Here is a 17749-nt window from a genome sequence, read left to right as displayed (position 1 = left end):
AGCAACTCTTGGAACCTGAAAAGATCTTGTTTCTCAAGGATCGAACCACGAGAAGTGGCCTTGTGACACGAAAATTCTTGCTAAAATTCAAGAATCTACCCACTACAGATGCACAGTGGGTAGATGAAAAATTCATGAAGGATTACCCAAATATTCTACAACAATATCAAGAAGATTTTCAGCTGAGGACAGCTGAATAAAAGCCAGAGGGCTGTCACAACTCTATAGAAACAGAATTTGTATCCTTTTTCATTAATTTGTCTATATAATGATTTATTAAATTTATTTCCTTTGCACTAATTAGATATAAAGAAAAGTGCATTGGAGCTGGCCACTGATGAGTGGTCACAGGTTATGGTGGACCCACACGGTGGGTTAGAGAAAAGATTGTTCACACTTCCACCTATATGACCCGATTGGGCGCCTGTGACTAGAACTTACGCATATCAGGGTTAGACTCGCACACAGAAAGGATTGATGCCTTGAAGTGTGGGCTAGATCCACCAGAACAGACAGTTACAATCAACAAGATGGCATGATCATGAAATGCTTGTATAATGTGCATGTGTGGGCTGAAAGCTTGAAATGCACATTTCTTTGCATAGGAAAGTCACATGAAGATTCGGATACCATTTTTGCGATGTACACGGAAAAAGCTTTCATATGATACCCATATTGGGAGGGTCCCTAAATTCTAGGAGATCCCTAAATTTTAGGAGGTCCCTAAATTTTAGGAGCCTCGAACTAGCCTAAAAATGCTAGTCCTAAAAAATAGGGATGTCATTCTAAAAATAGTAAGTTCTGTACTCTGACTGTGCTTACTAAATTTGGTTGTTTCTATTCTTGACACTATTCAACCCAAAAAGGAAGGCCATAGAGAAGAGACAAGTGTCAAAACACTTGTCACACAAGTTTCCAAGTGTCCCACCACTTGTCACATCTCATGACATGTGGCTGGACACTTGTCTTGTGCTACTCCACTTTCCCCTTTTGTACTAGCTCTCCCCTCTCCTATAAATAAGAGCTCGTTTTTCTTCATTCAACATCATTTTTCTTTGCTGTAAACTCATGTACAGCACCCACAGATAGCCAGAAACTGGCCCCATCCATCCCCATCATCATCCCCCACTTCTCCATTATCAAATTCCTCCATATTCCCTCTTCTATCACTGTTGTTTTACAAGACAGCAAGCCTGTAAATTCATTACAGCACCTCCTTCTTGAGCTCTTTCTTCCATTTTAGCTACAAGAAGCAAGCTCTATCCATGTACTGCTAATCAACGATGGAGAAAGGCTAAATTCCCCTTTTTCTTCTCTCATACTGTAAAGAAATCAGTTCTTATCATTGCATAATAGATAATGCATGTATGTTTGTACATCTTTGCATAATCTTGTGAGAGTGAGAATTACTTCTTCTCACTCTCAGGTTGATTGTAACTGAGCTCTTCCCTAAGGGACTTGGGTTGAGCAGAAATACATTCCTTCGGGGGGGGGTTGCCCATCTTCAACCCTCAATCTTGTCTCCATTACTTTTACATTTTCATGGCTGTAATTTTGTGAGTAATTTTCATTTTCAGCTTTAAGTGTTCATTCTCTTTTATATTAAATCTCGAAAACAAGCAAATATCATAATTGTTAAGCATACTACGTTGTTCGGGGCGTTTACAGACAAAGAGTGAACAGTAAGGGGGGGGGGGGGAGAGAGAGAGAGAGAGACAGTGAAACACAGAAAATCTGCAGTGAAGAATGTTGTATAAAGATGCAGAATTATACACGGGTGCAGAACAAATATCAGCGTATGTCTACACCTCGAGAACCTTGATCTCTGTCAGCCCCGGGTGCAATCTCCGCCACCAGCAGGCTGAAATCTGTCAGATGCAAGTGTCCAAGACTGCTGGAAACTCAGCCTTATAAAGGCTGAAAAGAATGCCTGAGAAATACCTGAAATAATCAAGGGCGAGAGAGAGAAAGAGACAGTGAAACGCAGAAAATCTGCAATGAAGAATGCTGTATAAAGATGCAGAATTCTACACGGGTGCAGAGCAAATATCAGCGTATGTCTACACCTCGAGGACATCGATCTCTGTTAGGCCCGAGTGCAATCTCCGCCACCAGCAGGCTGAAATCTGTCAGATACAAGTGTCCAACACTGCTGGAAACTCAGCCTAATAAAGGCTGAAAAGAATGCCTAAGAAATACCTGAAATAATCAGGTCGGCTGCATTTAATGCAGCCGACTGCAGTCAGACAGTGAGACTGCTGCCACATGGCACTGCTGATGTGGCACAAGAGATGATTGACTCTCAACACCCCCTCTCAGATCCTGGACAAGGCAGGAGACGGAGGGATCTGGAATGTCGATGAAGCACAGCCTGGGGAAGTGCCTTTGTAAACAAATCTGCAAGATTGTCTTCAATCTTACAATATTCCACATCGATGGTCGCATCCAAAAGCTTCTCTCTGATGAAGTGATACTAGATCTCTATGTGCTTCGTCTGGGCATGGAATACGGGATTTCGTGCCAAGGCAATGCAACTCTCATTGTCGCACTGCAAAATAGTAGGACGAGTCTGGGGGCAACCAAGCTCCTCCAACAACCGCCGAAGCCACACAGTCTCACATGTGGTAGAAGGCGCAACCTGATACTCTGCCTCAATCAAAGATAGGGCTACCATGGGCTACTTCTTGCTACTTCGAGAGACAGCACCAGCACCCAAGGTGAAGCAATAACCTGTAGTAGACCGCCGGTGGTCCACATCGCTAGCCCAATCTGAATAACTCCAGCCTGCAAGAACAAGATCAGAAGCACCTGTACCTACTGGATAGAAAATCCCAAGGTCGGAGGTCCCCCTCAAAAACCGAAGTATCCTCTAAGCAGCTAGCATATGCTCCTATTGAGGTGCACTCATGAACCTAGCCAAAAGACCTACAACAAAACATAGATCAACCCGTGTGTTGAGGAGCCAAATCAATGATCCAATTAGCTGATGGTAGCGAGTAGCATCCACCAAAGGAGAATCTACGTGTGAAGTGGCCTTCCAATTCGGATCCATAGGAGTAGAAATGGACCAACAATTCAAACCGCCCATCTCGGCTCGTGTAGACATCCCACATGACAGGATCATACAAGCGATAACCTTGAGATTGGGTGCCAACAAATACCTATCGTCAGGAAGATGCTTCAAATTAGTCACACTACGCCTTCAGGATGTGCACATAGGCATCACACCCAAAGATCCTGAAATAAGAGACATCGGGCTTGGTCTCAAAGTAAGCATCAAAAAGTGCCATCCCGTCAACGGCCGAAGTGGGGGATTAATTGAGGATGTGGCCCACAAAAATTGAGGTGTCTATCGATGCTCCATCATGGTGCGTGCCATCTCAATCACACTTCAGTTCTTTCGTTCCAAGATTACATTTTCTTGAGGAGTGTTGGTATTAGCAAACTCCTAGTGAATGCCTCTATCTACACAAAAACAAGCAACCTCATTAGAAACAAATTCACCACCCTTGTCTGATCGCAAGGTCTTCAATCTCCAGCCTAATCGGTTCTCCTCAAAGAGAAGCCAATCCTTAAAGTGGAAGAAAGCCTCCAGCTTCAACGCCAAGAAGTAGACCCATGTCATCCTGCTGAAGTCGTCTATGATCAACATGACGTATGAGCTCCCCTTCAAGGACTCTCGTTCCTCGTCGGGCCACAAAGATCTATAGATACAAGCTCCATAGGGGAAGTAGACCACCTCAAAGATTTGTTGGGAATCGCATCCCTATGCTGCTTCCCACAAATGTAGGAGACACATGGCAGCTAGCTCACCACTATGTCCGGCAAGCCTCAAACAAGCAATCCTCATGACGCCTTCTGAAGATACTCATAGTTCAAGTGGCCAAACCGAGCATGCCATAGCTCGGACTGAGTTTGAGAGGTAAGAGCAGAAGAAGACTTCAATTTGTAGATGCCATTCTCCTTATACCTTGAAGAAAAAACCTTCCTCGATCCACAATCAAGGACTCAAATAGCACCACTGTCAAACTCCACCAAGAGACCGAGAGAACAAATCTTATGTACCAAAAGCAAATGACACTCTAAACCTGGCAAATGCAACACCTCGAAAGTGTGGGTACCACCACGTCCATCTCAAATCACTTGCATCTGACCCCGTGCAGCAATAGACATAGAAGAGTTGTCTCCTATGAGAACCTGCCCACGCGAGGGTCACAAGTGGATAGCACCAATTGTCGAAGGAGTCATGTGCTATGAGGCACCACTATCCACGATCCACTCTTGAGCCTGGGTAGCTGTCATCACAGCATCAAAAGTCTTCGGTGAAGAGTTCTCAATGACCGCTAAGTGTAGAAAAGCAGCTAATGAGGATACAACTACCGCTCCAAAATTCTTTATGTCCTTCTTCTTAGTGTCCTTGTCCTTGTCAAGGCAGTCCTTCTTCCAATGGCCGGTCTTACCACAAATATGGCATGTCAATTCTTTCTCTTTGTCCTCCTTGGATTTGTTGTCCTTCTCCTTCTTCTTTTGGCCCTTCCCCTTCTTCTCAGAGGCTTGACCATTCAATGCCTCTGATTTGAAAGTATTCTATCCCTTCAATTGTTCATCTTGGTCCAAGACCATAGAAACTAACTCTTCCCAACGAAGAGTCAACTCTTGGTCATTTCCTAGACAATTGGCGGACAACAGAGTACGGCAGTGCCACGTCAGCAGACTGCGCAGGTGCCACGTGGCAGCCTGCAGTCGGACAATTTTACTGCACAATCGGCCAATTTGCTGCAGTCAGCTCTGCATTTAATGCAACCGACCTGGTGCAATTATTTCCTATTTTTTGGCTATTTATAGCCGGTTTTGTGAGAGTGCACTGCGGAAGAAGGAATACGAACACGGAGGGAGAGAGAGAGAGAAAGCAGAAAATAAGGAAGAGAAATCTGCACTAACTGAAATGAATGCTGAATACAAACGGGAAGGTAGAAGGAGACTGATCAGTCCCCGCACGCAACCCACAGCGTCAGTGAGACCAGATCAGGCTGATGAAGATGGCAGCACCACCACGAGGGAGGAGTGTCGGAATTTGCAAGAAGACAAGTGATCAAGTGGGGCCTTAAAATGGGCGCAAACCCTAAAAATGCCCTAACATGGGCGCCCCACATCAATGACCAAAAAAGTGGCCAGGCAGCCAGTGGCTGCCCACTAAAAGAGGCCAAAAAGAAATGCACATCCTAAGACAGCCAGTCGAGAGTGACTAGCCTAAAAATGCCCTAAAATGGACGCCCCACATCAGTGACCAAAAAAGTGGCCGGGCAGCCAATGGCTGCCCACTAAAAGAGGCCAAAAAGAAATGCACATCCTAAGACAGCCAGTCGAGAGTGACTAGCCTCCCCCATCATAACACATGACAGACATGTCACAGCTCCTAATGTCCTCGTCTGACTCAGACTGAGGCTCACAGGCAAGAGATGACAAGGCATGAAAAACATGAGTGCTAACACCCCCTCTCAGATCCTGGATGTGGCTGAAGGCCGAAGAAGAAATAGATCCTGGGGTGGCAAGAGGAATGCCAATGTCGATGAAGTCCGTCGATGTAGACTGCCACTGAAGGAGCTTCTCACGATCCTGGGAATCCCCCTCTAAAACACTAGGGGCCAGGGAAGCCACAGCCGCATCACCGAGATCGTCCCCCGCTAAAAGGTATGGGGGGTACGAGGGAACCACCGGAGGAGAAGGTGGGGAATGGGAAGGAACCTGTGGAATAGAAGGTGCACAAGCGGGAACGGGTGTAGCAATAGACTGCCGCGGAGGACCCTGCATCAAAGAAGGGGAATGGAGCCTGTAAAGCCCGCTCTCCTGCCAACCTATCGCAATAACAGCTCCTGTAGAAGAATCCTCAATACAAACGGCATGCTCGGTGAAGATCACTCATGTGCCAAGCCTCGTAAGGCCATAAACTGAGAGGAGGGAAAGGCCCAAATCTGGAACATGTAGGGCCTGTGAAAAGAAGCTCGAAGGTCGGTCGGTAAACAAAGGCAATGTGCCAACACCACTAATAGGCACCGATAAAATGTCACCAACAGTGACTGAACCCTCTGATGGACAAAGATCCTGTAACAAATCACCTCGGGGGGTCATATGACTCGAAGCACCACTGTCCACTAACCAAGGCTGCGTAGAAGACACTGCAGCTACGGAAGAAGGATCCTCCTCCAAAGCATGGATATGAAGGAACACTGACTCATGGGTAAGAGCTGGTGTAGAGGTAGAAGAAGGCTCCGATGTAGATCCACCCTTCGCTCCCGGACGAAGGTGAGGGTACTTCTTCCAGCATTTCTCCTCGGGATGTGTCCCTTTCCCACAGTGTGGGCACTTCGGTCTTTCTGAATCTGAGCCAGAGCCTGAAGAACTGTCCTTCTTCTTAGCCTTTGACTTCTTCTTCTTCTTCTGTCCTCCCGAACCTGCAACAAAGGCTCTAGTGGAGTCGGATCCACTAGCAGTGACCTCTCTCAGTCGCTCATCGTGCTCCAAGACAAGCGGGGATAGCTCCTCCCATAGAAGCTGGGCACGGGTCCTCCAAGTAAGAAGGCTGGTGTAGAAGACATCAAACCGAGGCGCTGGCAACTAAGTCAAGAAAATCATAGCCATGTCTTCAGAAGATATCGTCCGATCGAGGGATGCAAGCTCATCCCGCATATCTTGTAATCTGTTGATGTGGTCCTTCATGAAAGGACTATCATCAATAGCGAGCATCCGCAACTTCTTTTCGAGAGATATCCGGTGGGCAAACGTCTTCTGTTGATAGAGAGACACGAGCTTTCTCCACACGTCTGCTGCAATCTTCAACCTGTGAACATGAACAAGGACAGAATCCTGCAAACTTAGAAAGAGGAAAGATCTGGCTCTAGAATTAACCGATCCCATAAGGCTGCACGATCCATAGATGTCCCATCTGCGGGATCCACCTTAGGCCGGGAAATAGGAACAGAAACAAGCTCCCAAAGATCAAAGGAGTCCAAGATACACTCCACCTTGCAGGACCATAGAGAAAAGTTGGAGCCATCCAACCGGTCCTCTTTGGGTAGCTAAGTATGGGTACCTGTACAGGGGGTACCAAAGGCTGCATCTTCGGCCCACGAGAAGGGGCTCGCCGAGATACATGAATAGAAGGGGGACGGGAAAGAGGAATAGACTCCGGACGACGGTCCTCGTGATAGAAATCACGCCTCCGTTCAGATGAGTGTCGAGACAAAAGCTCGTCATCTGAGTCATCAAAGCCCGTAAACTGATGAGAAGACATCTTCGATATCTGCAAACACCAAAACACAACAAGGGAAGGTTGCCAGTGCCGAAACACAAACACCAAAAGCTCCTGGGCTGGCCGCCTTGCACAAAATGCAAGGATGATGTCAAACGCAAGTGCTAGCGATACAATCACCACAAAAAGCAACCTCCTGCCTCAAAGCACAAATAGAAATGAGGTCGCCAGCTTGGAGGAGTGCCGCCAGAGGTTGAACGCAGCCACAAAAGCTGAAAACGCAGCTTGGTGGAGTGTCGCCCAGCTAGAGGAGGGCCGCCCAGGCTGAAAACGCAAATAGGAAGAGGTTGTTGATGACGTGGCAGCCACTGGAGAAGGCGCCAGCAGCAGCAAACGTGAAGATTTGACACCAAAACAGGCCGCCTTGATCAAGAAGATGGTGCAAAAGGTGACGCCTCAGCTGTTGGAGACATCTTGACCAGCAAACGCAAGGTTGTGGGTGTTCTCCCGCGTAAATCTCAGCTCCATGTACTCTCTTTCGGCTCTGATACCATGTGAGAGTGCGCTGCGGAAGAAGGAATACGAACACACAGAGAGAGAGAGAGAGAGAGAGAGAGAGAGAGAGAGAGAGCAGACAATAAGGAAGAGAAATCTGCACTGACTGAAATGAATGCTGAATACAAACAGGAAGGCGGAAGGAGACTGATCAGTCCTTGCATGCAGCCCACAACGTCAGTGAGGGCACCAGATTAGGCTGATGAAGATGGCAGCACCACCACGGGGGAGAAGGAGTGTCGGAATCTACAAGAAGACAAGTGATCAAGTGGGGAGGGGGGCTGCCTATAAATAGGCAAAAGAACAAACCCTAAAAATGCCCTAAAATGGGCGCAAACCCTAAAAATGCCCTAAAATGGGCGCTCCACATCAGTGACCAAAAAAGTGGCTGGGCAGCCAGTGGTGGCTGCCCACTAAAAGAGGCCAAAAAGAAATGCACATCCTAAGACAGCCAGTCAAGAGTGACTAGCCTCCCCCATCATAACACATGACAGACATGTCAGAGCTCCTAATGTCCTCGTCTGACTCAGACTGAGGCTCACAGGCAGGAGATGACAAGGCATGACAAACATGACTGCTAACAGGTTTGTGGCACACTCCAGCATTCATTCATTCATTTTCAGATTCTGATCTTGAGATCTGTTGGCTAAGACAGACTGTGCTTGGGCTGACGGAGATCGAGGTCATCAAGTCGGAGACATACACAGATATTTCCTCTGCCCCCTTGTATATTTCTGCACTCTTATACAGCATACTACACTACAGATTTTCTGCGTTTACACTATCTCCTTCTCTCTCTCTTCTCTCTGTGTTCACTCTCTCTTAGTCTATGTCCTACGCTTCCGCATCGCTGCACTCTGACATCTATCAGAGCGGTGCAGATGGATTGACTGAGGGCTGAACCTATCTGAAGAGGATATTCCAGCACGACACAAGGCTGCGTTTCCAGGATTCAAGGGCGAGCGGGAGGGCCGCGCATCGGATCAAGGCTGAAGCAAGCGTGGGCATGTGGAAAAGGAGTCTAATCGGTAAATTTGCTGCATGTTATTGCTATTCGAAGGGGAGGAAGGCTGCATTTGAGGCCTCCCATTGCAGATTTTACTTTTTCATCGCCTCCGGCGAGGTGAAGAAGGTTTGGGAAGCGGATGTCCCAGCCCTAGAAGGCTGCGTTTACACAATCAGAGGGGGCTGATTTTGCGTTTGTGCAAGTATTGCAGGTTAACATGTCTATAGAGACTGATTTGGAGTTTTAGGCAATCATGGACAGGAAGGTGCCTGTCCTACCAGCTCTTCCATCGGATCAAAAGCTTAATGGTGACAATTACCGCATCTAGCGTGTGATGATGTTGGCCATTTTGGAGTCTTATTATTTGGCAGAACTGGTGATGGAAGAGATTAACAGGCCCTCCGTGAGGGATGAGTCCAAACTCTCTTCCAATGCTTGTGCGGAGTTTACCAAGGCCCTGTCTCATTAGGACAAATTGAATGCCAGGATTCAATCTTTTTTGTTTCTATCTTGCACTACAGCTGTGATAGCTCACATCGAGCACTTGACGGTGGCTTGAGAGATATGGTTGGAGCTTGACCAGATGTACAACCAAATGCCCTGATGAAGAGGGTTTCTTTGGAGGTGCAGATGCAGACCTTGTCCGTGAATAAGTCTTCTTCGCTTCGAGAACACATCAACAAGCTTCGGCAACTTCAAATGCAGGTTCAAAATGGGGGGAAGCCTATTTCCTCCGAAGACATGGCGATCACTTTACTATCGCAGTTGCCGCCATGATTCGGTACCTTTTATTCCGCTCTTATTGCTTTAGGGCAAGAGTCGACTCTTCGGTGGGAAGAGTTGGTTCCTATGGTCTTGGACCAAGAGGAACAATTGAAGGGATAGAATGCTTCCAAATCGGAGGCATTGGTTGGTCAAGCCTCTCAAAAGAAGGGGGAGAACCAAAAGAAAAAGGAGGACAACAAATCCAAGAAGGACAAGGAGAAGGAGTCGACTTGCCATATTTGTGGTAAGACCAGTCACTGGAAGAAGGATTGCCCCGACAAAGACAAGAAGGACACAAAGGATTCTGGACGGTGGCTGCACCCTCATCAGATGCTTTTCTACACTTAGCAGTCATTGAGGACTCTACATCGAAGACTTCTAATGCTACGATGGCAGCTCCCCATGCTCAACAGTGGATTGTGGACAGTGGTGCCTCACGGCACATGACTCCTTCCGATGGTGTTGCCCATTTACGACCTTCGCGTGGGCAGATTCTCATTGGAGACAGCTCTTCTTTGTCTATTGCTGCACGGGGTAAGATGCAACTTATTCTAGATGGATGTGGTGGTACCCACACTTCCGAGGTGTTGCATGTGCCAAGCTTGGGGTATCATTTGCTTTCGGTCCATAAGATTGGTGCTCTTGGTCTCTTGGTGGAGTTTGACAGTGATATTATTCGCATCCTTGATCGTGGATCGAGAAAGGTTCTCTCTACAAGGTATGAGGAGGATGGCATCTACAAGTTGAAGTCTTCCCCAACTCTTACCTCTCTTCTTCTTACTTCTCAGACACAGTTCGAGCTATGGCATGCTCAGTTTGGCCACCTAAACTACATGTACCTTCGGAAGGCGTCGAGGGTCGTTTGTTTGAGGATTGCCAGACATAGTGGTGAGCCATCAGCCATGTGTCTCTTGCATTCGTGGGAAACTGCATCGGGATGCGATTCCCAACAAAGCTTCTAGGTGGTCTACTTCACCCATGGAGCTTATAACTACGAATCTTTGTGGCCCAATGAGGACTGAGTCCCTGAAGGGGAGCTTGTACTTCATGTTGATCGTAGATGACTACAGCAGGATGACTTAGGCCTATTTCTTGACTTTGAAGTTGGAGGCTTTCTCTCACAAGGATTGGCTTCTCTTTGAGGAGAACCGTTCTTGCTAGTGATTGAAGACCTTGAGTTCAAACAAGGGAGGTGAATTTATATCTAATGAGTTTGCTTGTTTTTGTGCAGATAGGGGCATTCACCAGGAGTTTGCTAACACCAACAATCCCCAAGAGAATGGCATTTTGGAGCAGAAGAACCAAAGTGTGATCGAGATGGCACGCACCATGATGGAGCACCGACAGACACCTTAGGTTCTGTGGGCCGAGGCAATGGCTACTACAGTTCATATCCTCAATCAATCTCCCACTTCTGCCGTTGATAGGATGACACCTTTTGAGGCTTACTTCGGGACTAAGCCTGATGTCTCTTATTTCAGGATCTTCAGGTATGACGTTTATGTGTACATTCCGAAGACGCAGCGTGATAAGTTCAAGGCACGCATGGAACTCGTTTATTCAATCGAAGTTGGGATATCCGCGCACTCCAAGGTTGATCTGCAGCTTTATGTGCACACTTCCGAGGTTGGTCGTGTGTTGTTTGTGTTATATGTTGATGATTTGATTCTGACAAGGGATCGTGCACAGAAGGTTCGAGAGACCAAGACAGCTTTACATCAGGCATTCAAGATAACGGATTTGGGGCTTCTTCATTTCTTCTTGGATCACGAGATTTATCAGTCTCAGAGGGGGATTTTCATCTCTCAGCAGAGGTACATTCAAGAGCTCTTGGTGACTTTTGAGATAGAGACTTGTCGGCCCATTACTACTCCTATGGATCCAAATTGGAAGGCCACTTCACACTTAGATTCTCCCTATTGGATGCTTCACGCTACCATCAATTGATTGGATCCTTGATTTAGCTTCTCAACACTTATGTTGATCTTTGTTTTACTGTGGGTCTTTTGGCAAGGTTCATGACTGAACCCAAACAGGTGTATTGGCAAGCTGCCCTGAGGATTCTTCGGTATTTGAGGGGGACTTCTGACTTAGGTATTTCTTATCCCGCAAGTACAAATACTTCTGATTGGTTCTTGCAGGTTGGAGTGACTTGGATTGGGCTGGCAATGTGGACCACCGACAGTCTACTACAGGCTATTGTTTTACCTTGGGTACAGATGTTATCTCTTGGAGTAGTAAGAAGTAGCCCACGGTAGCCCTTTCTTCTACTGAGGCGGAGTATCGAGCTACATATTCCACCACATGTGAGGTTGTGTGGCCTCGGATATTGTTCGAGGAGCTTAGTTGCCCCTAGACTCGTCCTACTCTTTTGCGGTGCAACAATGAGTTGCATTGCCTTGGTACGAAATCCTGTATTCCATGCCCGAAATGGGTAGCACATTGAGATCCAGTATCACTTCATTCGGAAGAAGCTTCTAGATGGAACCATTGATGTGGAGTATTGCAAGACGGAGGGTAATCTTGCATATTTGTTTACGAAGGCGCTTCTCCAAGCTCTTCTTCGGCAGCATTCCAGATCCCTCGATTTTTTGACCCGTCCAGGATCTGAGAGGGGTGTTAGACAGTCATTTCCTAGACAGTTGGTGGACAGCAGAGTACGGCAGTACCACATCAATAGCCACATCAGCAAATTGCGCAGGTGCCACGTGGCAGCCTGCAATCGGATAGTTTTACTGACAGTCGGCCAGTTTATGCAGTCGGCTGCATTTAATGCAACCGACCTGGTGCAATTATTTCCTATTTTTTGGCTATTTATAGCCGGTTTATGGCACACTCCAGCTTTCATTCATTCATTTTCAGATTCTGATCTTGAGATCTGTTGGCTGAGACAGACTGTGCTGGAGCTGGCGGAGATCGAGATCATCAAGTCGGAGACATACGCAGATATTTCCTCTATCCCCTTGTATATTTTTGTACTCTTATACAACATACTACACTGCAGATTTTCTGCGTTTACACTGCCTCCTTTTCTCTCTCCTCTCTATGTTCACTCTCTCTCAGTCTATGTCCTACGCTTCCGTATCGTTGCACTCTGACAACTCCCACCCTAAAGCAATAAGAGAGGAATAAAAGGCACCGAATCGTAGCAGTAATTGGGACAGTAAGGTGATCGCCGTATCTTTGGAGAAAATTGGCTTCCCCGCATTTTGAACTTGCATCTGAAGCTGTCGAAGCTTGTTGATGTGTTCTTGAAGTGAAAAAGACTTATTCACGGACAGGATCCGCATCTGCACCTCCAAAGAAACCCTCTTCATAAGGGTCATCTGGTTATACATTTGGTCAAGCTCTAGTCATATCTCAAGAGCCACCATCAAGTGCTCTATATGGGCTATCACGGCTGTTGTACAAGACAGAAAAAGAAAAGAACGCATCCTGGCATTTAGCTTGTCCCAATGAGACTGAGCCTTGGTCAACTCCGCACGAGCATTTGAAGAGAGTTTTGACTCATCTCTCACCGAGGGCTGGTCGATCTCCGTCTCAAGCTCTGCCAAATTGTAAGACTCCAATATGGCCAACATCATCACGCGCCAAATGCAGTAATTGTCGCCATCGAGCTTTTGATCTGATGGAAGAGCCGGTAAGACAGGCACCTTCTGGTCCATGATCACCTAGAACTCCACGTTAGTCTCTCTAGACATCTTCACCTGCAATGCCTGCACAAACGCAAAAGAAACCCCCTCTAACTATGAAAACACAACCTGCTAAGGCTCTTGTCTCCGCATCCCGAACCTTCTTTAGAAGCCGAAGGTGATGAAAAGGTAAAATCTACACTTGAAGGCCAAAAACACAGCCTTCTTCCTTCTCTAACAGCAAAAAACAACAGCAAATTCAGCAAATCTTCTCTTTTCTCGCACGCCCACACTCGCCTTAGCCTTGTTCTTATGTGCAACCGACCTACTCGCACTTGAACGCTAAAAACACAGCCTTGTGTCACTCTGAAAACTCCTCTTCAGATAGGTCCACCCTAGGTCAATCCTTCAATGCTCTAATACCATGTCAGAGTGAAGCAAAGCGGAAGCGAATGAACATGACAAAGAGTGAGCACAAAGAGAAGAGACAGAGAGAGAGAAAGAGATAGTGAAACACGAAAAATCTGCAGTGAAGAATGTTGTATAAGGATGCAGAATTATACACGGTTGAAAAGAAAATATCTGTGTATGTCTACACCTTGAGGACCTCGATCTCCGTCAGCCCCGAGAGCAGTCTCCGTCACCAGCAAGCTAAAATCTGTCAAATACAAGGGTCCAAGACTGCTAGAAACTCAGCCTTATAAAGCTGAAAAGAATGCCCGAGAAATACCTGAAATAATCAGGTCAACTCCATTTAATGCAACCGACTGCAATCGGACAATCCAATTGCTGCCATGTGGCAAACTGCCACGACACTGCTGATGTGGCACAGGAGATGACTGACTCTCAACAGCTAGGTCAAAGCACATTGAGAGACAATACCATCTCATTCAAGAGAAGATCTTGGATGAGACTATTGATATAGTGTCCAAGATCTGAGAGGAGGTGTTAAAGATTCAATCATTCCCTAAATGGGCACAAGTAGTGTACTATTGTACAGTTAATACTCTCAGGCATATTTTCACATTTTCCTAGATTAAGTTGAGCAGTTCTATGAACTTCCCAATTCATCTCCATCAATTCTGGGCAATCCGACAAGCCATACAGGCTACATAGAATAGCATGCACTTCGTTGGTTACCCACAACTCATGCTTTTGTACACACTCTTGCGCTTGGATACATATCAATTCTATTTCCCAAGTTTATTATTTTTGAGTTTATGTGTTATTGTTCTTTTGTTCAATTCTTTGTATTTACAGCAGCTTCATTTTTTTGCTTTCATTGCTCCCCATTCATCCCATAATATCAAATATGCAATAACATTGAGAGTTTACTATTGACAAATTAGCTCTAGGTGGATCTGAATAGGATCAGCCTCTGGCTCTGATCCTTGAACAAGACTACGGGACTATAAAGCCCACTACATGAGATTAGTAATAAGTAATGAAATTCCACCTATTAAATCTAGCCTTATTATGAGCCTTTGAAGCTAGAAAGGTAACACAAACAAGGTGGAGTGCATTGAGCAAGTGTACTAATGCTAAATCACCATTGGTGCGTTAGTCAGCTAAGTGGCAAAGTGAAGGATGGAAGGGACCATAAAGTCGTGGTAGATCCCCATGCATTTGAGCCTCCTAGAATGGTACAAGGTGCATGAGTAGGATTCCCAACACAGGAGACCAAGAGTCAAAGCGGTTCCAACTTGCAAACATGTGTGAGGTACGAGTACATGAGTAGTATTCCCAACAACAATGCATCATAAAGCAAATGGGTATTCACTTGAGTAACTTACGCTAAGATCTTAGGTAGCTTAACTCATAGCTTCCAATTGAGACACCAGCTCATATAGGATGCCCATTTAAAAAGCTAGTAGCACCAATCATAAGGTCCTCTAGGATCTAGTTGTTTGCAAACGCAAATTGGTTAACAATGTATTTTTTCAATCGCCCTTCAACTTGGCTAAGGGTTGGCATGGCACAACAAGCTCAACTAGCATACATCAATAACATTATTTCTATGGAACAAAAATTCACAATGAGCCCTTAGCAAGAATACAAGATGATGCTTTCAATATGATAGAAAACCCAAGTTGTACAAACTTTATGCAATATACAATAATGGAAGCAAAAACACAATAATGCACCAATCAAACAATATTAACGTCACCATAGCAATAACTTCATGCCATGGTGTTTCACCCAATCAAAGTAGTCTAGATAAGGTGTATCCCCTGAATTTGATATCAATTGGAAGTCAATCACTTTTTTATAGACTGATAGCCAAAAAAAGCTGCCTTCTAGGAGCCTACTAAGGTCAATAATATGTCTCCTTGAAGTACTAGTGGCTATGCATTACTTATGCCTCATAACAAGAAGCGCTGGAAGAGATTATGAGTGCACAGACCATGATACACCTGACTGACATCATGATCATAAAAAGTTATTGGCATTTATTGATCGATCAGGCCCAAATGTGGGTGTAAATAACATGCTGGAGCTTCCATTATATGAACAAAAGCCTAAACCAAGCCAGTAAGTATCACCTTAGGCTGAAGAATGTGATCCAGAAACTGCATTATTAGACAGTGATTTCTCTTTTAATCCCCTGATCCATTGGTCTTCAGGAACCCTATCAGCCCAGTCCGGTTGGAATCCTGCGAGAGAAATGCCCTGCATGGCACTTTTAATGGCCTGACATCGTTCAGCAGACAGCGGAGCTGACCTCAAGGTTGCATCCGCTTCAAAAGCTTGAAGGATGGCTGCTTCTGCTTGCACCCTCTGCTGTTCATCTTCTTCTTCCTCCTCGCTGTCCGGAAACTTCAGAGTAGTGCTCTCGAGACTATCGTCACATAGATTTAATCCAGCCAAATCTCCACAGACGTGGACCTCCATGCCATTCATCCTGAGGATGGACTGCCCAGACTGATCCTGCGCAGATGAATTGTCATTTTGCTGGTCTGGGATCAGGGATTCGTGGCCGCCAATGCCATAAGAGGCATCTTCTGTCGGATGACGATCGCTAGGCAACTGCACATAGCCCGCTGGAACGCTTTCTTCCACGGGGTGTCCTTCCTCTTCTGTGGGCACAACAATGACAACGTTGTAATCGATACTACGGGGCCTCCTCCTGTGCTGTTAAGTGAAGATGGGATCAAGATCGTACCTGGTGCAGAAGACAGGGGTAACGCCATCGTTCACACGCACTAGGTACGCACACAGACAGACCAGCAGAGAGAGGGGGAGGGGTCCGGACAGAGAACCCAGAAGGAAGTAACCTTTTCCTTGTTAGTTTCACCATACTAGAACATTTCGACAGGTGTCTAGGGGTGGAAGAAGGATAACGAGGCCTTAAACTACGCATTGTGTAGAATTTACAAATCAACTAAAGGGTTGCACAAACACGTAGGTCTAGTGATCCTTCACAAGCCTATGCAAGAGAATGAAGCCATAGAAGGTGAAAGAAGCTGCACAAATAGTATTAGGCCAAGCAATATATTTCTAAGGTCTTGACCTTGTCTATATCATGCCCTAGTAACCTATTGAAATAGGTAAAGATACCCTAGAAAGGAATGCTCAATGTGGATGGAAATTCCTAAATTGCCAATATATCTCTGGAATCTCTTACCTACTACTGTGAAGGGGTTGGAGAAATCCTTATAGATACCACCACAAGCTAGTCCTTTCAAAAATAGGTAGTGTCTCCTTTGGGATACTAGGGAAAATAAACCATAATATTTGGATGTTGATGTGTCTTAAATTGAGGAGCTTATGTTCAAGTCGGCCTATATTAAATTTGCTAGAGCATGTGGTGTCACTATTTTGAGGATTGTCTATCTACTACAAAGGAGACTAGTATGGCAAGACAATTGGTTAGCAAAGCTTCGTGAGCAAAGGTGGCTAGACATAGCCAGCAATTGGGAGGCAAAAAATATGGATCTCAATTCTCAAAGAAATGACAAGAATGAAGATTCACAATTGGTTAGGAATCAAAAAGACCAAAATGCTCCATTGAAGCATAGAGTGGCAATCCTATAGAGCACTATTGTTAAGTCACCTCAAGCTAGGAACTTTTGGACTTTTGGAACAAGGTTGCAATACTCAAACATAATGGAGGGAGAGCATATGCTTCTATTCAGCTCAACAAAGTGCCTTTAGAGCAAGTGGATTTGAAATCTCATGGCATGGATGCAAATGTCCAAATGGCGTCAAGCATTGATGGATATAAGCAGTATGCAACTACAAATCGTGACTAGTTTGCAACCCATATCAATGCAGATAGATTGGGAAAACATGAAGATATCCTAACTAACACTTGGTTCGATAAGCAAGGGGGCATTGGAGAATGATGATAAGGGGTTTGAAAGAAAACAAAATATAGAGAGTAATTGAATTACCAATGTAGGACCGAATCAAGATATTCACAATTAATGTCAAACAAATTAAAAGTAGCATCAAAATGAGTCTTTTTGGGAAAAGGGTCATCAAAATGTACCTTGATGTGATGCTAGTTCAAGAGCATAGAATTCACATAGGAGTAGATCT

At 45.5% G+C, this 17749-nt stretch overlaps 1 protein-coding gene across 1 annotated transcript; it reads right to left on the bottom strand.

Annotated features, from left to right (window-relative positions):
* Positions 1–15637: 15637 nt before the first annotated feature.
* Positions 15638–16545, bottom strand: LOC148033133 (uncharacterized). Its single transcript, XM_087682219.1, has 2 exons — positions 16371–16545; positions 15638–16284 (listed from the first exon to the last, which is right to left on the bottom strand). The coding sequence occupies exons 1-2, from the start codon at positions 16396–16398 to the stop codon at positions 15752–15754; spliced, it is 561 nt and encodes a 186-aa protein (XP_087538345.1). The 5' UTR covers positions 16399–16545; the 3' UTR covers positions 15638–15751.
* Between the last annotated feature and the right edge of the window lie 1204 nt (positions 16546–17749).

This window comes from Lygodium microphyllum, chromosome 7, assembly GCF_053477565.2.
Source record: "Lygodium microphyllum isolate KBCC chromosome 7, Lygodium_microphyllum_v1.1.10, whole genome shotgun sequence".
NCBI lineage: Eukaryota > Viridiplantae > Streptophyta > Polypodiopsida > Schizaeales > Lygodiaceae > Lygodium > Lygodium microphyllum.
Note: the sequence above shows the minus strand (reverse complement) of the source record. Positions and strands in the feature narration are given on the sequence as shown.